General features: G+C 38.2%; 1 protein-coding gene across 3 annotated transcripts in view; it reads right to left on the bottom strand.

Annotated features, from left to right (window-relative positions):
* Positions 1-22277, bottom strand: part of loxhd1a (lipoxygenase homology PLAT domains 1a) — a 41964-nt gene extending 19687 nt beyond the window's left edge. Inside the window, exons 1-22 of one of the 3 annotated variants that reach the window (XM_023822953.2) lie at positions 21958-22277; positions 17608-17722; positions 14698-14778; positions 13716-13900; positions 13131-13229; positions 12740-12888; positions 10627-10750; positions 9953-10203; positions 8664-8799; positions 8123-8283; positions 7955-8041; positions 7727-7862; positions 7391-7545; positions 6316-6476; positions 5986-6062; positions 5534-5730; positions 4722-4914; positions 4341-4501; positions 2799-3123; positions 1435-1586; positions 918-1051; positions 79-227 (exon numbers count right to left, since the gene is read on the bottom strand). In XM_023822953.2, the coding sequence (XP_023678721.2) occupies positions 79-227; positions 918-1051; positions 1435-1586; positions 2799-3123; positions 4341-4501; positions 4722-4914; positions 5534-5730; positions 5986-6062; positions 6316-6476; positions 7391-7545; positions 7727-7862; positions 7955-8041; positions 8123-8283; positions 8664-8799; positions 9953-10203; positions 10627-10750; positions 12740-12888; positions 13131-13229; positions 13716-13900; positions 14698-14778; positions 17608-17722; positions 21958-22249 (3520 nt within the window). In that variant the 5' untranslated portion in view covers positions 22250-22277. Of the gene's footprint in view, positions 1-78; positions 228-917; positions 1052-1434; positions 1587-2798; positions 3124-3940; positions 3977-4340; positions 4502-4721; positions 4915-5533; positions 5731-5985; positions 6063-6315; positions 6477-7390; positions 7546-7726; positions 7863-7954; positions 8042-8122; positions 8284-8663; positions 8800-9952; positions 10204-10626; positions 10751-11728; positions 11946-12739; positions 12889-13130; positions 13230-13715; positions 13901-14697; positions 14779-17607; positions 17723-21957 lie in introns of those variants that run through there. The other 2 variants (XM_072714411.1, XM_072714412.1) reach the window with 2 other exon arrangements.
* Between the last annotated feature and the right edge of the window lie 2584 nt (positions 22278-24861).

The following is a 24861-nucleotide window of genomic DNA, read 5'->3' on the forward strand; positions in this document are numbered from 1 at the left end:
TCCATTTGCCAATAACTGCACAATAATGAATTAGTGATTTAAGATCAGGTGGATACTGCCTGCTCCTCTCCCACATGCCTTTTTGTTCCAGCCCGAGGGTGGCTCCAGAGCTTTCTTCATCATCATCGTCCATCTTCATGAAGGCTTCATCGACTGGCACCAGCTCCCTTGCGATCTGCCCATCGTCCTCGTCAATGGCCAACCATCGCTTGCAGGGGAAGTAATATCTTTGAGCAGGGAAATTTCAGAATTATGTTTAGGAAGCATGGGAAAGAACACATTACATTAAACTGGATGAAACTTAAGTATTCGGAAACCATTCCAGTTTCAGCACTTGCTGTGTGTTTCATCTTCCACTAGGGCAGGGGTATCAAATTCCAGCCTGGAGGGCCGGAGTCCTGCACATTTTTGAGTTTCCCCTCATTTAACACATCTGATTCAACTCCTTGTGCTACCCCTGATGCACTACATTTATTAACAGGCCACACAGCTCTTCAGCTGAATCATTTGTGGAGGAACAGGGAAAGAACTAAGCTACACAGGGCTCCGGCCCCCCAGGACTGGAGTTTGACATCCCTGCACTAGGGGATGAACCCCATCCATCCATCCAACTGGCCAGGGTTGCAGGGGAGCCTGGAACCAGTCACAAGCAGCATAGGGCATAGGGCTGGGGTTCACCCTGGAAACCAGCACATTGTTCTTCTGAGTATCTTGGAACAATTCATTATGCTAAAATCAATAATGAACGTTCTTGTGTGTTAACGATTTATGTAGTTGTGAATTGCTACATAAATTGCACTGATATATGCACATCTACTGTAAATGTTTCTCATTAGGGGAGTAAATTACCTCACATGCAGGACAGACCATAACTATATCTGAACGGACCCCCTGGCTCTCTCAAACCCGCCACTCACGTGGTATCATCCTTGCAGTCCACTATTTCCACGCGGTCCAGAAACCAGGCAGAATTTCCCTGGCTGTTGTCATGGCGAATTCGCAACTTCTTCAGTGGCCCCAAATCGATCGCAGTGACAGTCAATATATCTTCCTGTCCAGCATAAGAAACAACAAAGGATTTATAAAGAGAGATGGGAGACATCTCATTTAATGTGAGCCGAGCCCGCCATGTGAGTATATTAGCTGAATTACTTCCTAGGCTGTGTGACAACATACTCCATTAGCAGAATTCATGCGTGAGAATATTTCAATTTTTAAAACTGTTCTATGATTTATGATTTTTTAAATCATTTTAATGATCATAGTGATTTATAAGAATAGCTGCAAAAAATGTTGACATTGTTAAGAACAACTGAATGCAGCTCATTATTTTGGATGGGTGTTATCATTAATTCATTAACCCATATCATTCATTTCCCAGTGACTGTTCATGACCTGAGTGTTTACTCTTGTTTAATCTGAGGCTGATCTTACCTGCCCTTTTTCAAACTTATTGAGGTGGTTGGACTTCCTTAAATACCGCTCTCCAGTGTCCCCCATCTCCCCATAAATATTTACGTAAACTTTGGCATCTGTTCCTGCTCCCCACATGCTGCCCGTGAAGACATGCACTTCATATGAGTTCTCTGTGAGGAAATAACAGATGATGCTTTCCAAAGTCTGCATGCAACAGTTCAGTATATGTTAAAGAGCACTTTCCATGTTGTTTTGTCATTACGGATCCAAAAGTTCTGTAATTTCTAAAAGAATTAGAACTTTGGGGGGAGGGGGAAAATACCAGCCATATATCTAAATTAAATGACAGGCCACTAATAACTGAGAACAGTTCTGTCTGTATGACTAATCTCTCTATGACTGTTACATCATTAATACAATCTTATTCTCCATGCCTCATCTTCATTGCTGGAGCTGTGTAAAGGAAGGGACGGCTATTAGTGCCCTTTCACCTCATCATGTTATAAGGTGGGCATTCTATAATTGTATTCATCAAAGAGAGCTGCTTTTTATTGCAGTCATCTCCTGGCACAATTGCTCATTCACAGTCATAGCAAATAATCTGTCGCATGTCAAGAAATCTCTTAGTTCCATGAATAATTTTATGGACTGACTTTGTTTAATAACTGATAATATGGTACCTTCACATTTGCATATCTGATGTTCATGGTCTTGGTTATTCAAAGGTCGACCGTGAACACTTAAATGGGAATATGATTGGAGTTTACCAATAGATTGCAGAAACTCAGAGATGACAATGATTTCGATCAGATGATTTCGATCAGATTAAATCATATAATACATAAATATTAGTAATACATAACACTTGTTAGTGTAAATGCGTACTATAGCTTTAATTTTTAGATCTAGACTTGGCTTGAGAAGGCTATGCGTCTTTGTCTAGGCAATCAGCCTCATTCATGTGTTAGCTGGCTTTGTGACTGCAGAATCTCAGATTTCTCGCAATAACTTCTAAACATTTCAGTGCCATTAATTTTATATTTTTCATAATCAATTCAAAACCTAGTGTTCCCATAATTTAAATGGTTTGTATATTATACATGAAGGTCTTGATAAGAAATGTGAAAGAAATTTGACATGCACAGTGTACAGTACTGTTTGTTTATATATTGTTAATAAATATACTTGTATGTTGTCGTTCAATGCTCGCAGATTGTTATGGATTGAGGTTAGGGGCGTCCAAGTATTATTCACAAATTTTCACATCCTCTGCCTCTAACCCTCATGAATGTGAAGGGGTTACTGTAGTGATAAACTATATATATCTAAAAAAAACTATAAACACAGTACTGCAGAATTTTTGATATAGCTGAGCTACACACCCTCTATGTCACTTCCACTCTCTGGAAGCAGCTCCACCACAATCTCGCCATCCTCCTCATCTCGGGCCAGCCAGCGTTGACACTGGAAAAGGTAGGACTCCACCACCTGCTGTAGCTCAGATTCTCCCTCCTCTTCCTCTTCTTCATCTTTCTTCTTTTTCTTCTTCTTCTTGTCCTTCTTGTCCTCCTTCTTTACTTCTTTCTTCACCATGGCCATGGTGAGCCTCATGATGTCTACGCTTTCCAAGAACCATCCGTCACCAATTCCCGAGCCATCATGACCGATCCTGATCTTGAAGATCTTTCCAACATCCAGAGCTTCGATCTGCAGCAAATGATTCATAATTTGCAGTCAGTGTAAGATTTCCACTGTGACCTTGTACTAAATAAGTTGCATGGAAAAGAATTGATTAATGAAGGATGGATGGAATGTTTTATGTTGTGTAACACTGCCATGCGTGATGGATGTCCGTCGGACATAAATGAGGACACATTATAGGACTTCAGAAGGCGTGATGCTGAACTGCATGTGCCGATGCCAACAAAGGAGAGTACGCTGGCAGCAGCGTGGGCAAGGAGGGGTCAGCTGGCAGAGGAGCTGAATCGTCTGTAGCCCGGTAAGGAATCTCAACTGTGCGAGTAGAAAAATAACAGCCTTTTATTTGAACATTTTAAAACACCTTAAAAACTGTGGGTTGTGTTTTGTTTGAACAAAGATCGCACTTTTATTTATATTTTGTGAACTGCAGATGCAAAATTAAAATAAATAACACAGGCATGATTAAGTTCCCATTCCTAGCCGTTGCTCTCGTTCAGCAGTGAGCTTCCTCATCTTCTGACATCATTATTCCGCTGATGCCAGAAAACGAGGAGACACTCGCTGCTGCCTCACGCCACGCCTGCTTCCCCTCGGAAGGCTTAGGTACAACAGTGCTGCTCCCGCAGATGACATGCTCATGCCTTTTCACCTCGTGCACGAGCACGTCCGTTTTCTTGGGCAAAAGGCGATTTGGCTTGCTGGGCAAATGCTCCGTTGTAATAACAATCTGCAATAGATCATGCGCAGCCGCCTTTTAAAGGTGAGGTGACATGCATATTCTGCCCAAACCACGCCTCTGAATAAATAAGAGAGCTAGGGCAACCTTTTTCCACCTTGTTTTGGCGCCAAGTCTGGTTTTTCCGCTGTCAAAATAGTGAAATGTTATCGGACACGCCCATAACTGTTAGTTCCACTTTGCGCTTTACGCTTTGTGTTAAAAATAGAGCCCAATAACTCAACAGGTAATGAAGCTGATTCACATGTCCATTCAACTAGTATCCTTGCTTCTGTGTATAAAAGACATCCTGTGCTTAATGCTAATACTGTGCTCTACAGTCAGAGTCAATAAAAAGGGGCTATTTAAAAGCAAATGGGTGCCTGAGTGTTTGCTTGCCTGACCACTGCTGGTTGATTTTCCTTAGCGGCTAGTTGCAAATTCTACTAATGAGACACAATAAGGACACAGAACCATGCTTAACAACACATGCAAAATGAATACAAACCTTGAATATCTCTGTTGTTCCTCGCTCAAAGTTGTTTGACCTGCTCTTCAGGGTGATCAGTTCTGTTTTTCCTGTATCCCCATAAATCTGGATGAAGACATTGGCATTGGTGCCGCCGGCACGGAGGTCACCGGTGATTACGGTAATCTCATAGTTAGTCACTAAAGCGAAAAAAATAAAAACAACAGCGAATTTAAACCAGAATAACTGCAACATTTTCCGAGGCACAGATTTGTTCTGAAATTACAAAATTTGATAAACATTGGGAATTTACCCAGCTTTTTAAACAGACATTTAAGTAAGCTTTGTGGCTTTTTAAACATTTCTTTTCCAAGACATATACTGACAGTTCAGAACAGCAGAAAAAGAGGGGTTGTTTACATTTTTCAATCTCTAAAATCTCGCTTGGGTAAATCTCGACCTCGACCTTCCCGTCAGCCTCATCCTTACACAGCCAGCGATGGCTTGGAAACATGTACATAAAGCCGTGGACCGGAACCATAATCTGCACACTGTCCAGAAACCACCCGGCTCGCAGGCCCTCGTTGTTGTGTCCTATCAACAAGCGACTGATCTGTATTGAAAATTACAAAAAAATAGCAATGTACATACAGACAGTATGGGAAGGTTTGCGATTTGTTATATATATAGCCTATATACATATATATATACACACACACACACTGCTCAAAAAAATTAGAGGAGCACTTTTTAATGAGAGTACAGCATCAAATCAATTAAACTTCTGGGATATTGATCTGGTCAGTTAAGTAGCAGAGTGGGGTGTTAATCAGTTTCAGCTGCTTTGGTGTTAATGAAATTAACAACAGGTGCACTAGAGGGGCAACAATGAGACGACCCCCAAACAGGAATGGTTTAACAGGTGGGGGCCGCTGACATATTCCCTCCTCATGTTTTATGACTGTTTTTTCACTAGTTTTGCATTTGGCTACAGTCAGTGTCACTATTGGTAGCATGAGGCGATACCTGGACCCTACAGAGGTTGCACAGGTAGTCTAACTCCTCCAGGATGGTGCATCAATACATGCCACTAGCAGAAGGTTTGCTGTGTCTCCCATCACAACAAAATTAAATGTCATCTCGTTTAATTTTCTTAAGCAGTGCATATAATAGAATGGCTATATATGATGTTAGCTATATTGGAAAAATGCATTAATTTTATGATTGCTCACTTTTCCTATATCACGGGTGTCAACAGTAAAAATATCAGTCCTTCCTGTTTCAAAGTAGTTGCGCAGGTCATTATCAGAGACTAATAGCCACATCTTGCTTGTGTCACTCTTCTCGCCATAAAGCTTTACAAAGACTTTAGAGTCAGAACTGGCTCCACTGATGTTGCCCGTCTTCACAATTATGTGGTAGCTGATATCTGTAAAACGTACAGAAATAAATACAAACCACTGTATTTGTCTTCAACCTCTAGCAACAGTTTTCAAGAACATAGTACAAGAAAGGGGCAAAAACACACATTTTGAACTACTTGTGAAATATCTATCTTTTTATCGGGGGTCACTGTTGTTAGAAGCTTCACAGAAGTTCTACTAAAGGTATAAGTTATAGGAGCTTTTGACTCCACTTGTTCAATGGTGTTGCTGAGAACCCAGTGGCACAGATCGGGCCTTACTGTGAAGGCGTTGCCCATTCCCAGCAGGCACTAACTCCCGGATAATCTGACCGTCATCCTCATTCTGATCAAGCCATCTGCAAAGCAGGGAAGAAAGTTCATTTTATCTATTGCAAAAATATGACGTTTTAAATGCTGCATGGTACATTTTATCGGGGTCAGTTGGATTACTGAGGTATGCATGCATAAACTATGGTAATCAGGAAAGTGACTTTCCAAAAGTGCATTAGATCCTGTTTGTAACGGGACTCTTCCTTACTTATTAAGTTAAGTGTGGCTATCAAAATACAGGTATTTGTGAGAAGCAGTGGAGCTCTACGGTCTTCATACCTGTTACATGGGAACTCCACTGCCAGGGTCTCAGGTTGCCCCTCCTCCCTCGCCAACACCTTGTCTAGGAACCAACCACAGCCTCCACCCCGGCCATCATGGCCAATCAGCACCCTCCGCACTTGTCCTAGGAACACTGCCTCAATCAGGAACTCATCTGCCTGTGCAATGCAATGACAAACATTGAGCATGCAGAGTCAGACCATATTAGTATTCCCAGTAACACTTAACTCAGTTACTACTCAAGTACAAATAATGAACAAATGTAGTAACTGCATGAAATACATGAACCGTTATGACTGATTAATGATGATGAACATCATGTCATTATAAACTAACACTTAATTACTGTTTAATCAAAACATTAAGAGTGTACGACTACATAATTTGTGCCCCCTCAAGTAATGTGTGACCATATTCCCACAGAATTACTTACATGAGTAAGACAAAAAATGACACAGACTTACAGACAAGAGTGTAAAAGAGGTACATTGTACTGAATAATGACCTTTTACTCAGGAAACATCCAAGTGCTAGTTTACAATAACTGATCATTTCCTTATACTGCCTCCATACTGCTACAGAAAGAGTAGATGAAACTGTAAAGAAGCAGTTCAATTTTGTGAAAAAAAAATCTCCTGCACAAACCAAAAAGTTCTTCTGATTGCATGGGTTTTGCAGTTTCTCTGGCAGTATTATGGATAGTATATTATTTAGTATGGATAGTTTATTATCTAGTATGGATAGTTTATTATCTAGTATGATGAATTTACTCAATCCATCCATTCATCTCTCTCCCACATATCCAGTACAGTGTCATGGATGAAATAAATAGCATATTATAAGAAGATTAGAAAATCTACTACTGGAACCAGGAACCAGAGACTAATGGGTTTTTTTTCAAAGATTTTAAGAGCCGTGTTTGTTGGAAAATGGAGCATATAATCCATTATCATTTTTTATCCGAATCTATTATTTTATATCTGTTATTTTTGTTTTCTCATTCTGCTGAAGATCAGGTCTGTGTAGAATCTTTATCATAAATTATTAAATCACACACTGGCCTTTTACTCACATTGCCCTTCTCAAATTTGTTAACATTGTTCTTGCTGGTGAACATGACACGTTCCCCAGTGTCTCCCAGGTCCCCAATGAGGCAGAGGAAGACACTGGCATCTGTCCCACTGCCACTGACATTTCCAGTGCAGATGGTGATGCGATACTTTATTACTGCAAAATGAAACACATTAAACATTCATTGAACACAAATACTGGTTTCCGGTTCATCTCAATGATATTGGGCTTTGAAATTGGATTTTTTTTGTACATTTTTACAGAAATAGCTTTACCATACTGATCATTCAAATGAATGTGGATTACGTAGAAGAAGCATGAGCACCATTAGTCTTACATGGCAAAGGCTCTGGAACACACTTCCCCGTAGCAGGAAGCTCTCTGATGATCTCATTATCATCTTCATTGATATCCAACCAGCGTCCACAAAGGAATGAAAACTTCTCCTTGGTCAGTGTATTCAACAGCGTAATCTTTGGAAAAACAAGACAGATAATTCTACATAGCACAGAATTTGTATTTATCTTATGGGATCTTAATTACACGATGTGAAAAATGGCTGTACCTTATTTAAATGCCATCCAGAAAAAGGATTTCTTTTTTCATGCCAGACACGTACTTTTAAGAGCTTTCCCAAATCAGGCATTTCAATCTATGGATAGAAGAAGAATGATTAATTAATAGATATGTGTTCACATTTCATCAAAAGATGCTCTGAGTGAGTCTAACTTACCATAAACTTATCGGTCTGTGCCTGTTCAAAGTTATCAGAGTTGTTGTCCAGCTTCATTTCATCGGACTTGCCCTTCTCCCCAAAAACCTGCAGCAAGATCTGGGCATCAGTCCCGGCCCCCTTCACGTCAGAGGTCCAGATCCAGAGAGACCACAGGTATTCTGGAAAGGGATATAATACACAGAATCATTCTGGATTCACTTTCATTTTTCAACAGTCTACTTTGACATGACTAAGCTGGACAACAGACTGAAATCATTCAGAACTTTAAACACTTCAGTTTACCAGAACCTGCTTGGAATTATGGGATTAGGACCGACATATTATAGAGAGAAGTCCAGATAACAATTGACGATAATTATGAAGTCATGAAGGATGTGTAATTGATAACAATTTATTAGCACTGTTACATTTATCTATGTATTTATATGTGCATTCATCATTTACAACTTCACTGCAACTTCACATCCCCAGTAACTTGACCTACTGAAGACACTTTAATACAAAGAAGCTGCTTAATATTTACAGAAGGCGACCCTACTCTTCTGCTTCTTCTGCCGCAGCGAGACCATCTCATAGAGCTCCCTCTCAATTAGCCCATCTCCTTCATCCTCATCCATCCATTTGCAACACGGAAATGTCTGCTCAATGCCGGTGAAGTTGCAATACACAACGACCTGCAGCACAGCACAACAAAACATTTCCCTTTCACAGACTTAAATGTACATCAATCCAAGTTGCAGTATATTTAAATTGAAGAGACTGATATATGAACTCCTGACTCTAGGGCTGGAACAGGGAGAACAGGGAGATTTCCTGGGGAGTTAGTGTTGTTGTTTCCAGGCTGGTTGAGCTGCAATGCACAGCCTTAAAAATTCTCATAAATAACTGCATATGCATGTGCTAAGTGAATGAAAAGATGGTCCCAGAAGTGGAAAGTTCAGATCCAGAAAGTACAAATCCGGACCACGATTTTGCTTCAGTCCACCAATTGAGGAAAAAACAACACCTCCTAAAATAAAAAAATCAAATTGATACAAACTTGTTTTGTGTTACACTAAAGGGATGCAGAGATGTAGTGAAGGGCAATACCACTGATTTTGGTTTCAAGCCAAATCCAGTTAGATCTATGGTTGGGGCTGCCAATCACGGTGGGGGACGACGACACTGGTGGGGTCTTTAATAAGGTAGTAGCAGTGACCAGTGACTTGCTAAGGAGGCTACTCTTGTTTTAAGTATAATCTTTGTCTGATGTTCTTAAGCTTTCAGACAGCACAATACCACTATTATTCATCATTAAAGTAAAATTAATTTTCAGTTGATTCAGAAATAGTGTAATTGCACAAAGTTGGATACCGTTGCTGAAAGTGTCCATTGACAGTTTGCCAGCAGTAGGAATCTTTGGACTGATTTATTATTGCTTACGCCATGTTCTGAAACTTGAATAAATGTTCTTGTGTTGGCACTATGGAGGAAGCTCCAGTTTGACCCTCCATTCTGCCTCTGCGTGACTCTGCGCTGAGTAAGAGGCACGGAAGACTTATGGATGATTTATTTCCATGAAACTATGAAGCTACAATCAAAAATGAAAACTGCAGCAGGTAGCGTACAGGCCACAGAAGAGGAATGGGTGGTTACTAGTCCTTTCAGTATCAGTATGGCTGTTTGATGTCCATAGATGTATACATATATATAAAAGTGCTGTAGTAATTATTTTCTACATGTCAATTTAAACACTACTACCTAAACCTGTGTAATGCATTTGTATTGTGCTAACAAAGCCAGGCACACGTGATGGAGACAGCCAGCGAAACGTGACGCCTCTCCCACCTTCTCGCAGTACCATCCGGAACTGACTCCGGCATTGTCATGGCCAATGGTAACGCGGCTGAGGGGGCTGAGCAGGGCGGTGATCTCCATATTGAAGATGTCGGTGAGGCCGCGCTCAAACTGGCCACCCTCCAGAAACACCTTCCCGCTGTTCTTCATGCCCTTGGTGCTGTGCATGATTATGTGAATCTTGGAATTGGTGCCAGCGCCCCGGACATTGCCTGTCGTCACCTGGATGTTGTACACAATACCTGTGGGGTCCAGTTACACAGCGTGCTGTCAGATTCACTCGGCTGCTCTCGGGGAGCCCTGATTTAGCTCACCAGCTAGGATAGCGGTGGGCAAAATAGCACTGTTTTGTGGACCAGTGTTTCCCAACCCAGTCCTTGGGGACCCCCACACAGTCCACATTTTTGCAACAATGTGGACCATCTGGTAGGGAGCTGGAAGGCAGGAAAGACGTGGATTCTCTTGTGGTCGCCAAGGACCAGATTAGGAAACACTTATGTAGACATTTACAAATCAAGTCAAAGACAGGAGATATGAATGAATATATAGCATCCACAACAGATATAGTCAGCCGCCATATGCCGCCCTAAACATTGGCATAGCTGTTGACAGCTGACTTTGCATTTGCCAGAGAATTTTGTAAGCTCCTACTGAGCAGATCTCACCTGTGGGCTGGCTGCTTCCCACCAGCACATCCCTTTGAATCTTCCCATCACCCTCATCCATGGCAAACCATCGGTTTACTGGGAATTCATACATACCCTTGTTCCCCAAGTCATCAACGACAACCTGGAAAGAGACATCCTCCACAATAATGCTGAGGCCTGGGGCAGGATTTCTGAGCGCAGGCAGCAGGTAATACTCTGATGGCACCTGCAAGCCTGTGCATTGACCGGCATTCTAGGTGACACAGAGAGGAGCCCCTAGCGTCATTTTAAGGAGATGCACTGTTCTGTTCCAGCCACCATGTAGCCACGATGCAGTTACACTGTGGATCCTCTGGAGGTCACTTCAGTGTAATCTTCACTTCTGTGTCCCACTTCCTAGGAAGACGAGACTGGAAATCCATAGGGACGGATCACGTTTTGTTCCCTGTTTTGGATCCACCTCCCTCTGGCATTATGACACTTTCTTTCAGATAACTGGCTGCTGCACTTAGACAGACCAGTGACAATCCCCTAATTGCAATAATTAAAGACAGACTGTCTGATTCCTGAAGATAAGGATAACAGCTAATTGCTTTTACTTAAAAGCTGATTACTTAAAATCTATCTGGATCTTGTCAGACAATTAAATCGTAGTATAGAAGAGAATGTATTTATGTTAGTCACTGTTCACTGCACATTCTATTACCTACAGAGAGCAAAGTAGCATTTAAAACTATTGAGGAGGAACATTTCATCCAAATCGAAATTCTGATGGACCGAGACACTTTATGTACATCATATGTACTGAGTTTGCACCAGTGTATCTCACCCAAAGAATGAGGGTGGTGGGATACTTCAATATAACCATAAAGCCTGAGTTGCAAGTTCAATTACAAGTTTGAAACTACATTTTGATACTGCAACAAACTCCAGAGAACCACCAAATATTTTTTTTGTCTTGCCCCATTACATTTTTAAGTTTTACTAACTCTTATTGGTAACTGAATGATCATAAGAGACAGCTACTCTGCAGGATGTTTATAAAACACAACTGTTTAAAAGGGAAAGCAAGAGAAATAATTCAGAGCTGTTTTTATCCATGCATGTCACGCAGCCTTACCTCTAAAACCATTCATATATCAGATTCTCTTTCGGATTAATTTCGACTTGACCCAGTCACCATAAAACTACAGAACCTGCAAAATTCATAGTCTCCGATGAAACATATTTTTTCAAAGTCATAAAGGGATTATCTGTGTATAACTCATAGGAACATGTAGCTATAAAACCTGTCTGCCAGCTGCACAGTCAGATGGTTAGTTAACACCTGAATGTTAACTAACAACGTGCTTCCTTCTCCAAGCCATTTGCTCTTATTTTACCAGGGACACTCCCATGGTCTCATATTACAGCAGCCTACTGCAGGAAAACACAAGTGGCAAGAAAGAAACTCTAATGAATACCACTACAGAAAAGCAGTCTCAATATTTAGGGCTCTCAAAATAGCTGATTAATTTTGATTAATGAATTATAGAAAAATAATATGCCAAAACAAATTAATGCTGATTAATCGTGCTCTGTGAAGCCCCTTGACAATTTGAATACAACCGTTCAAGGTCACATTGTAAATATGGAAGCTACGCAAAAACATTGCTTGGCCCAGTCAATGGAAATTTGACATTAAAAAATGCTCAGACGGAGCTGTAGGTAGGAGCATCATTCTGTGCAATTTCTGCAGTAAGGAATTTTTGTACCATCAGAGTAATTCAAGCCTGAAATACACAATGCAAAGCACTTAGCGGTGAACTCAGAGGTCAGACCAAGTCCTGATGCTACATGTACCATGAGCAACCAGTAGGCTATGTAATAAATGAGATGCTTAAGTTTAAGTTTAATGTCTATCATTGATTCACTCATCAGCCAAAGTCCAGCTTAATTGAGATATTTTTAAATGGTTTTCATGTCAAATATTGATATATTAAACAGCAAAGCTTCAGGCAATTGCAGATAATTAGTTACATCAATTGTTACATAAAACTGAATGGTGCACACTAGAAAACTATAAAACAACTGAATTTACACAAAAAATATATTTATATTGATATATGTATATTTTGGGATCTGCACGCACCTTATCTAGACACCACCCTGCAGAAGAGCCCTTGTTGTTATGGCCAATGGTAATTTTTTGTAGCCGCCCAAGGTTGGGAGCTTCCATGGTAAACTTGTCCTCTGTGCCACGTTCAAAGTTGTCTTTGTCATTGTCAAGCCGTCTCTCTCCTTCAGAAAAGGATCATTTTCGCATGTTTCATTCATGGCATGTCCATAATAAAGGCAACACTAAAACATGTTGTTTTAAAACTAGACGTTTACATTAACTATACAAATTATCCTAAAAGTAGTGTCTTTAAAACTCCTATTCACTTATTTCCTCATGCATATTTCAGCATACCTGCTTTATTTGTCCATTTAGGTTAGGAACTTGATCACTGGCAATTGCAATTGCTATTAGCAAGCCTTACCTGTATCTCCATTTTCTCCAAAAATATTTAGGAAGACATCTGCATCTGTTCCACTGCCCTTGACATCAGCAGTAAATACACTTACAATGTATTTATTTACTGGAAAATGACGCAAAGTGAACAATTACTCAACACAAAATAAGTATATAACCGAGTTGCAAAGGTGATGTTTTAAAATTACAAAAAAAAGAAGGTTCTGAGTAAATTTAGAATAATTTAAACATTCAATTATGAATGCTTTCAAACACTGCTTTTTTCCCAAAAAGTTATAACTACAGTTCAAGGACAGAAGTAAATTCCACTGCAATTTCCAAGATGTAACTGAACCACCTGTGGTCGATATAATTAGGTATATGACAAAGTGAGCCTGAATATCCATTGGAATAACACAACACATTTTCTTCACTTCTTTGTTAAAAAAATAAGTTTTGCAGCTTTTTAGAAGCTTCTACAGAAGCAAGATAATTTTTTTAATTGCTATGGCATGCAGAAGTCAAGAGGTCTGCATTCTGGCCAGCAGCTCCCCTTCGAAGAGGAGACACATGCTTGATTTTGTTGTTTTCTGTAAGGGGGAGGGGGGCTTACGTTTGGGCACATCCATGGGGTTGAGGCTACCCAGGAGGTCGCGCACATACAGACCGTCCCCCTCCTCCTTGCTCAGCCAGTTGTTGCAGGGAAAGTAGAAGCGGAGGTGGGGGCGGTTCATGTCTGTCACCACCACCCGGTCCAAGAACCAGCTGGCGCTTAAGCCTGTGTTGTCATGCTCAATCCTGGGACACAGGAGTCACTCTTTACTTCCATTTCAGTATGACGCTTGTGTCCCGCTGCATAATTCCTCACATATGCATGTGTCATGTGAACTAAAAAGACTGGAAATCATTTCAATTTTGCATATCTACTAGGCAGGGGTGCAGTAGGAGTGCGGGTACCCTGGCAGATTCAGGAGGCCCAGCACTTACAGGGGCCCCTGAAATACACAATATTTCAAGTTAAATTCGGCAATGGGGGGGCCGCAGTGACATTACTTCAGCTACACCCCTGTTACTAAGACTAGTGTGAACACAGGTATAGGAGATAGGAGTCTTAAATTAATATGTCTGCTACATATGTTTTGGGAACATATGTTTCATTACAACTGAAATCGCACAGAAGATTATTAGGTGACTTTCAATAAAATTATTGCTGTGCACTAAGGTTGTCCCCGGAGTAAAAGGCCATTGTACTACTAATCCAGTCAAAATACGATAGAGTTTACTCATAACTTTGACGTGCTGTCAGATTTTTCATTTCTTACACAACACTTGTAAATATAAAGTGCCCCACCACTCAAAATGCTGTGTAACAAACAAAGAGTGACAAACGACTAAAATCATTCCTCAAAATTAAGAGCAAATTCTATGCGTATTTGACTGAATCAGGAGGTTCACCAAAATGACACCTGGCTTTGTTTCAGCACAGAAGAGCTTTGCCTACATCAGGATCACTCTGTTAATATAAAAATACTCTATTTATGCTGATTTGTCAAGTGCTTTGCTTAATATAAGCTGCAAACCTTTAAATGGCATACCTCAGCTTTTTTATGGGTCCGACATTATTTGTTTTGATCCTGAACACATCCGTTTTGTTTTTCTCAAAAGCTGTTCTGCTTCTGCAATGGAAATAAGTATGAGGCAATGTATTTGACAGTCAAAGTCAGCTTTCACTCCACTCGGAGAATATATGCTGCTCAAAGGGGTCTACACCAGGGGTTTCCAGCTACAGTCCTGCACAGCTAAGTTCTCTCTGTTTCTCCACACCTGATTCAACTGAAGAAATGGGGGGTAATTAGCAGAGAAGTAGAATCAGGTGTGTTAAATGAGAGGAATCCCAAAATGTGCAGGGCTGGGGCTCTCCAGGACTGGAGCTGGAAACCCCTGTTCTACACAAATTTCAGTCACCATTACTTTAATAAACTATTCACTGACTGTTCGATGACCACAAAACAGCAGTCCTGCAGTTGAAAGTTGCACTAAGCTTGCTGTCACCTAAAGATTCTGGGTCGCCATTGGCTGATGAGCCGGCCAGTGTCGTTTATCCGCATGTCAGCCTATGCTCCCTTGGTTACACTTAGAAGTGATATTGAGTTCCGCCAGACAATGCCGGGTAAAGGGAGCAAATGCATAAATAAAAAACTGCAAATATAAATTACAGCAAGCCGACTTCATTTAAGATTCTGAATGCGGAGACATTTCACAGAAATATGTGGGAAATCTACAAGCAGCCAGTTGATACAACATTTAATTACATTTCCTTTCATTAACAAAATTTTGCATTAAACAACTTGAACTCTTACCTGAACATTTTTGCATTCATTAGTCTCACTAGTAATTTAATATTATAGTCAAGACATGTTTGAATAAGACAAAACTCTTTCAGCATAACAAAGAAAAAATATATATATTAAACAATATATATCATAATTATATACTGTATGTCATATATATCACTTTCAAAGGTTGAAAGAGTTTTGTCACCTACTTTTTTTTTTTTGGTCCAAAAATTTTAATCTACCCTGCCCTGAAGAATAAATGACAGTAACCAATCTAGGGGAAAAGATCTGTTTCAGCAAAAATAATGAAACATTTATCCAATTTATTACAATATGAAAAATATCATCATAAACTCTACATGAAATTTATTTTTATACTTTTAATATATGCATACATTTATAATTACAATATATGTATACATATATAATGGGATAATTATACTTAGGTATAATGATTTTTATATGTAAATATAATTATCAAATATATGCAAAAAGTATAAAACATAAAGTTTACATAGAGTTTGAGGTGACATTTTTGTAGTTTTCTTATATACTCTTACAATATTTGAGCAGAGACATCATATGTACTTAAATCATATATATCAAAATTTTGTATAATATTATATGCATATCCATAGCAACCTGTATCAAATGTAATTTATGTTTCCACCATTCTGATTTTCCAGATAGATTCAATAATATTTTGCTACCTCTCTCCCAGACATATTCAAATTACACTAACTCTGAGTTATATGGTAAACAGAATGGAATTTCTAATTTATTGAAAATATCACCTGAATGCCATTTGGTACTCTGGGGGAGGGGTACACATGCCATTTCATCTTTCTTTCTGTGTTGTGGGTAACAGGAAGCCAAAATATGAAATGCCATGTATCACAGACTCATTCAAACCCTTCGGTGCCCAAGGGACAAATACACATAGAAGTTGAATAATGCTGTAGTCTTTTTCAATTTGTAGTAAAATAGAAAAAGTTCTATTGTTACAATGCAAATCCACATCTTTTCCAGGTATTATTTGTGTCCTTCATCTTATTGCATATATGTGCATGCTTGTTCTTTCCTTTAACCATTTGACTATTGTATCAAAGGGCTTTAATATTACATTTTAAAAGTGCCCATCTGTTCTCTACTCCGTTTGCATTATAGAGTAGAACGTTTGGTTGCAGGCTTTTAGCCTTTATACTCAAATTTAACTGGGCACCAGCAAGACTTTTGCTAGTAAAAACTTACAGCTAGAATTCTAGGAATAATACTTACCACTAGAATTCTTTAAAGTCAAGTAAAATGTATCAAAAACAAATAAGTAAAACTTATTTAATTGACCTAATCTGGTTCTTGTTTTAAAACAATTAAGATCAGCTTTGCCCAAAACTACAGCATAATAGTTGCAGCCCAATGGCAACTATATACTGTACCCAGTTAAAAGGGTTTATATACCATGCACTCATTTAATACAACATCACTCCCCATTGCAGCACAACACAAGGGAGTAATGCGTAACTAGTTTCCCTTTCACCTCCATCATCTGCAGAAACATTATAATACCTCTTTTCTGTGCTGTAGAATTGGAGAGAAATGCAAAGGCCACAAGTTAACTGGTACATAAAAATTAATCATTAGCTAGTTTGACTGTTTCACGTAAAATAAAAATCAGCTGGAAAAATCTGAACATAAAAAACTGTAGGTAAACATAATTATATATTCAACATTTGTATGTATTTAACAAGTATTTAACGACTGGAATAATGTGTCTTTATTCTCATTACAGCTTAAAAATAACGAAGGTGTTAAAGTGAATGTGGTGAAAAAATAAACGGTTATACAACGTTTATTTGCTGTGATATGTTTACTTCAGTGTGCAGTTTGTCTTAGTAAAACTGAGAATATTCGAGGATGATAGTGTTTTCAGTATAATAAAGCAGCATTCAACATGTTTTACTATTAGTTCTTAATTCAAAATGATTTAAAGAATGAATGTTACTTAAATGATTCTTTATTATTGTATTGATTTTGTCTATCAGCCTACACTTGGATGTGTAGTTTATGTATGACCCTTGAACAAATACCACATACATGCTATGCTTTTATTTCTTTTTACAATGCAATAAAAACATTACTTACAGAATGTAACTGTAATACTGAACTCACTTGCTGGCCAGGTGCACCTTGGGAGTGACGCCATATTCCCCGAAAATGGTGACAAAAACATTAGCATCTGTGCCTGCCCCTCTGACATCTCCAGTCACAGTCACCACCTCATAGACTAGGACGGTGTGTATGGGTGTATAGAGAGAGAGACAGAGGAAAAACAAAATGTGAGTGTCAAAAATATTATAATGCTTTGTTGGCTTAGCTATTTCATCCATGTTGGTAAAGTGGTTATGACATAACGCTAATTTCCCCAGTCCTGTACAACAGATTTTGAGTATTCTCTTAGGATATGAAGTCCGTACAGCTGCAGATACAACACAATCTGATGCAATATAGTAAAGCTTCCATATCCATATATATTTAAGCAATCTGGATTGTTTAAATTAAACATTAAGAATATTAACATTAAGACAATACTGTATTCCAAACACATGCATAAAATAATAGTATTTTTATACCTTCAGTAGGCCTATTGTCAATAAGAAATAGTATTTCAATTTAAATTTTAACGTGCTACTTAGTTTTATATTCGTATTACTTCAGATTTCAATTGCAAAATGTTATTACTAATAACTAACAAAGGCAAAGTTGAATAATTTTTATTGTGACAATAGCTGAACTATACTTTATTGCATGGAAGACTGCCAGGGAATTCAATGCAGCGTATCAACAAGGAATCCACAATGGCCGCATGCCAGCCGTCACCACTCTTGCGTTTCCGTCCAGGATTACTCCCTGTCAATTACGAAACTGATGGATTACAATGACTTTAAACGAGGAGTAGCAGTAATTGGTGTTATAGGATCCATCAATATCATTAATAGCATTGCAACGCCTTGTTATAATGGTATGGAAACCAAAGCAGTATTTTTGTCAATGAATGATACTTTTATACAGGAATCGTGTGGTAGAAATGATATGTTGTTTAGGCCTGATCATTTAAATTTTGATATTAAGAATAATTCTTCTAAGCTTTAAACCAGGAACGTTTCGCATACTGCCATTGTTCCTGTAAGTTCAAGTAACAAAAAGTGCAGCAGCTTCATTTTGTGTTGTTCTTCATTTGCTGGTTATCATTAAATCATTAAATAACCATAAAAACCATTTTCATGTAATGCTGTACAAAATATCACTGCATTCTAAGCAATTTCAAAATTATAATCAAGAAATAAACAGCTAACGTTAATGTCATCTAAAAAAAATACAGTAGCTCCCAATATCTACAATACAAGCAAATTAAAAACAAAACACAATATATTCCAATGAAAACTGTTTCACACTGCATGAAAAAGTTTTGACATAAAAGAAAAAATATATTACTTGTGTGTGTAATCGTGTTGAATGTAGCCTCCTTACTGAGATTTATGCTTTGGTGACTTACCAGAGAGTACTCACAACATAAGGAATCCTGTTCACATCACAGGAAAAGGGCTTTTAAATTTCAGTCCAAGGTAATGAGAATGAATAAAACAAAACATAATGAAGAAGGAATGGATTCAAAGGCTACAGTCAAATCATGAAGGCACAGATAAACAGAGTAGTGACAACAGCGGACTTCCGGATAAACCACTAGGTTTTGTTAAAGTTCACAAGTTCAGTTAAGGAGAGAGGTTGTGACCAGGATCACATGCACTCTCAGTTCACTACTACATTCCAGAAAGAAATGAAACCGAGTAATCTGCATATCAAAATACACATTCTTTTAACTTGATATGTCAATGGTAAGCATAAATGTTACAATGGTCTGGGTTACAAGGTATTTCAAGATACATAAGTAACCCAGTACTGGTCAGCAAGCATTAACAATCATTAATTTTGGCAATTGGTTATATAACAACCTCACATCCCTTATATAGAAAATGTTCTGTACTTAAAAGTGATTTAAACATTCTCCTTTATTTCTTCAGCATAAAACTTAATGAAGTCCTCCAAGTTTAGCTCGCATTATAAATATAACTGTTGTTATGCAACAGGAAATTTAAAAGACCACCATGATTCATCCTTTGAAAACCTTTGGTGATTTGAAAAGTAACTCAAATATAGTTACAAGGCGGGAGGATATGGATGAAATAAAACAGTGTTTGTAACAAACTACTCAGCATTCAGCCGGAAATCTGACAACTTTAAGACAAGGCAGGATTATTTAGAGAGCACTTTTCTCATATTAAGCAATTCAAAGTGCATTACGTAAAAGACACAGAAGACATAAAATGAGAAATAAAAATAAAGCAAACAACAAAAACAAATAAAAAGCATAACAGAATTAATAGCAGCAAAAATAGAAGAGTTTTAACCTTTAACACCTAAGTTGTTTCTAATTGGGGGGCCACAAAATGCCTAAAAATATAATTATGTCAATTTTGCTTTTATTTAATTGAAGGAAATTTATTTGCACATAGGTGTTTATTTTCTCCAGGCAGTCTATAACATCATAGTCTTTAGGTGAAAGAGATAAAAAGATCTGGGTGTCATTTGCATAACTGTGACAGGGAACCTACATAAAGACTGAAAGATTGAAAAGCCTGAGAACTGATCCCTGGGGGACTCCATACAACAGGGCTATTCAAGTCATGGTCTTTAAGCGCCGAGCACTGCTGATTTTCCAGCCTTCATTTACCTGTGAGCCAGGTGTGAAGCCTCTGGCCAATCAGAATCAGTAATTACTAAACTAACTACCTGGGAGAACTGAAAACAAGGCCTGGATTTGGAATCGAGGGGCAGATTTGAATAAGGGGTCCATAAAGCAAGACAGGTCACTCAAATTTGTAACTACCAATAGTGGCAAATTAAACCCTGCCTTCCAAGTCCTGATCCGCTTAACAGTTGTTGTGTGCTGTGGTGTGTCAACAATGATAATTCTTTATTTCAATGTTACTCAAGTGGTGAAATGGGGGTGTTCCACTCAGTAAATTTTCACAGCTAGGGGGGTCTCCCTCAGGAGATTTTGCGTGATCGTTGGTTATCGAGAAAAGGCACTTGGAACACCAAAGGGGGGCACTTTCATTCATTCCGGCTAATAGGGCAGGTGGTCAGGCACCATCCCCCCAACCCCCTCCCCCCCAAACGTGCCTATTTGCAATAGGTCTAAGATTACCATTCTCAGGAGCAGCTTAAAAATTACAATTTTCAATGATGCTGGAAAAGTTCTGCTTAAAAGTGAGTGACATTCACTATTTGTAATGAATCCACTGCTAAGCAAACTAAGAACGCAGATGGCAAACCATCAAGAAGAAGGTGGATTAAGGCGTTGACCTTCCTCCTCAAGAATTTTGCATTAAATTCAGACACATTTTTTGTGCATTAATGAGGGTGCCAAATTGTCAGTGCCTGGTATTTTATCACAGGAAAAATGCAAGTTCATTACACTTTTTGTTCCCATTAATAACAGAGAAAAATGTCTAGTCATACTTCAGAGTTATCTGAAGTCTTTCTCTATAGTCATAATGGATCCACCGTTTAGTTTTTTCCACTTAGTTTGTCTTTGCTCATTCTGGGTTATTTGTGCCTTTTTTGACTGACGGGTCTGCATAGATACCTAGACAATTCAAAATGTCAATAAAAATACAGAAATACCTAAACAGAACTAAATATTAATAAAGCTAATTCCATAATATTAATACTCATAATACCACTGAGACTCTCACTAATAACCAAGTCCAAGACTGAGTATCAATATGCCCTTTTGCAGGCTATCACAGATCAAACAACTTAAAAACAGTTTTTTGGCAGTACTGTCATTAGGATTATCGTTTTGGATATTGCAATTGCCAATAATAAGAAGGTAGGTTATTATAACTGGAAATAACTGATAGTAGCTAAGAAAAATCTACAACAGCACATTTAAGAGGTTTGTAGACTTGTTTGCACTATGGGTACTTAGCACCTTGCTTGTGTTTTACACAAAATGTATTTTCATCTGTATTCTCTGTACTTCCCCATGGTAGCAATAAAGTTGATCTAATCTAATCTAGACAATTAGTAGTAAAATTTGGTGTGTACCTTTAGTCACACAGAGGAGGGAATCAAAGTCATCAAGTGATAGTAAACATCTAATTACTCCGTAATACATCCTTATATAAAGCAGCTACATCATCACTTTTCCTACCAATAGGAGATATTTTTTTTTAAGTTTTAGGTATAAATGACATCAAGAGGTATTACGGCGAAATACTGATACTGAGATTTCAGTTGGCTTCTATTATCCCTTCCACAACCTGCCGGTCACTCCCTAATCCTCCTAAGGTTGAGCTAACAATGTGTAGCATTGAGGTAATATTCCAATGCAGCCAGGCATATCTAGAGCTGGCTGCGGGGTATTCAAGCATTGGGGTTATGGTACAGCGTTACCTTTTTTCTTGTAGAACTCATCCTCATAACTGTCAGATGAATCACTCTGATAGTTCAACAGCTCTTTCTCATACATCTCAGCGTAGTCAATCTGCTTTGTTTTGGATTTCTTGTTTTTTCCGGACTTCTTGTCATCATCGCTGTCTGCCGAATCTTTTTTAGATTTCTTGCCTTTCTTTTTCTTCTTAGATTCATTTTCTTCCTCTTCCTCATCAGGAATCTCCTCCTCATCCTCAGCCTGCTTCTTCTTTTTCTTGCCACCCTCTTTGGCCTTCTGATCTTTGGATCCCATTTCGTCTTCTTGGTCACCGTTAGCAGATGAGTTCTTTTTCTTTCTTTTTTTCTTCTCCTCTCTGATAGCAACAATCACTTCTTCATCCTCGGACTGCTTATTTGTTTTCTTTTTCTGCTCCTTTTTGTTTGTGACATTATTGTTGCGCTCTTCTTGACTGTCAATCTCATTGTCAGTCACCTCATTTTGTACAGGCTCTTTGTCCTTTTTTCGCTTCTTCTTTCTCTTTAGTTCTTCATTTGTTTCTCCCCCTTTCTTGCTCTTTTTCTTACTGGATTCTTTTCCTTCAGCCTCAGAGTCCTCTTTCTGCCTCGTTTTCCTCTGCTTGCTGTCAGGGATGTCTCTATTTGCGATTGATTTGCTTTTCGATTTCGATCGCCTTTCCTCAACGTCATCGTCCTCGTCTTCAGTTTCCTTCGTTCTTTCGTTTTTTTTCTTTTTTGTGGCCATCTTTTATTTATTTGTTTCCCCAGACTCAGGTTCGTAAGCAATTCCTGGGTTTCTAACTGTAAGACAATTCATTTGACCCATGACTCCACAACGAGATAGCACAAGGCCAAGGCAATTGGGTTCACATTGGCTTATGGGTACTGGCCAGTTGCAGCAAAGCAGGTTGGGATGGATCTCCTGAACCACCTCTTCTGTGACTGCAGAGGCCACTGCAAGTTCATGAAAAATTACTACACTTGCATGAGTCATGTGATCAGAAGAGAAAGCCGAGTGAAAAAGGAGACTTACTAAGTGAACTTATCTTACAGGCTGCTCAGCGCTTCATTATTTATAGTGTTAGGATCGCTTTACGTACCAGAGATGTCTCGGTTTTGCCTGTATATTCTCACTCATTCAATGCAATAAAATAAATAAACAAACAAACAGAAGAAATCCCTGAAGTACATAACTCATCATTTACTGTGGGCCTTACTACGCTAACAGTGGAACTACATTGATATAGATGTTCATTGACAGATGTTTGGCTAAAAATTCTACTTGAAAGTTATAGATTTATTGAGCTTTGTTAACAGTAAATACAGAATTTTGTTGCAAGAATACAATATTTTAGGGGAGTTATTACCTTTTTGCTCAGATTCTTTGTAACCACTTAAAAATCAAAGACAAAACTTAAAGTTTACAATAATTACTTTATTAAATGAGCTGCTTTGAAAACATTTTTAAAATGCTATAGTCAATTTTTTCGTCGTACTAAGCAAAATAGTGCATTACCTCATGTTTATGGGTTATCATCATCCATAAACTCTACTTATAATTTTTTTAATTCTTTTTAAATGATGTTAGATTTTTCAAACTATATTTAAGCAAGAATTCACTTTGTCTTATAAAAGCCAGGAGTTTAAAGGCACTTGAATATTTAAATTTGTATTGACTCCTGACACAACTTGAAAATGGTGACACCTACTGTTTATTTTTATTGGTGTATGTACAATTTAAGCACATTCTAAACGAACAGAAAACAACAATAATGATATTATTATTATTATTTAATATACATTAATAAAGATTTTATGATTATACAACCATGTTTGCTAATAATGTATATTACAGCTGTAGTGTTCATTGAAAATATTGTAAATGCAATGCATTAAGACACGTTAAGGTATACTTACATGCTGCTCATGACTGTTCTATGAATGCATTATAAATGCATTATGAAGGTGCATGATATTTCTTATGAATGCATTATGAAGGTGCAGTTAATGTAAAGTGTTACCATTCGTTCTTCAGTTTTTGAAACATGATATGATTCTAGCTACTATCAAAACTCTTTTATTCATGAAGGCAATAAGGTAATGTGTATGCATGTAAACAAGACAGTCACCTAATACGTCAAGTTAACTGTTACATATTAGCCAATGGATTCCTCTGCTTTGGTTAAGTAAAATCAAAATAAGTAGATGAATTCCATTACTCTTATTAGTGCTACACTGCTACTTGATATAAAATGTTCTCTGTTAATACAGGCATAGGCGTTCTAAAGCAATAATGACCATTACAGCATCTTGGCATATAGTTGACTTAATAATAATGACAATATACTCTATATAATGGAGATATAACATATGGAGCATTATGACATAACAGTCTGGCAGACCATGCTAATGGCTAACGTATCAATGTTTTGGGTTGGGCGTGAGGAAGTGTGTGTCACATGTTTTTATGGATGATCGGAAGATGTACTCTAATCAGCCATGTCATGCAGCCATTTTGCAAAAGCATTGTATCTAACTGACCAGATGGTCTTCTAGTAATTATGTAGCACAGGGCAAAAAAACTTTATTCTAGCAATTTCATGGCGAATTGCACACTAATTACTTTGGTTCACTTTTAGAAACAGATGCAATAAAGTTGAAATAAAGTTTTACTTTCAACTGTTTTGATCACTGAAGGTAGAAATGTCCTTAAACAATCATGTGATACTTGTATAATAACCCATTTTCTGATTGTTTATCCTGAGCAGGATTGTGGTGATGTATTTTCTTCAGTATCATTTATTTCAATTAGTAATACTCCGGGGAAATACTGGTTTGCTTCTTATTACTTAGGGAGAATTTGTGCTGGAAAGGAAACTATGTAAATATGTTTGTTGACTTGTCTTG

Source organism: Paramormyrops kingsleyae, chromosome 7 (assembly GCF_048594095.1).
Source record: "Paramormyrops kingsleyae isolate MSU_618 chromosome 7, PKINGS_0.4, whole genome shotgun sequence".
NCBI classification, from domain to species: Eukaryota; Metazoa; Chordata; class Actinopteri; order Osteoglossiformes; family Mormyridae; genus Paramormyrops; species Paramormyrops kingsleyae.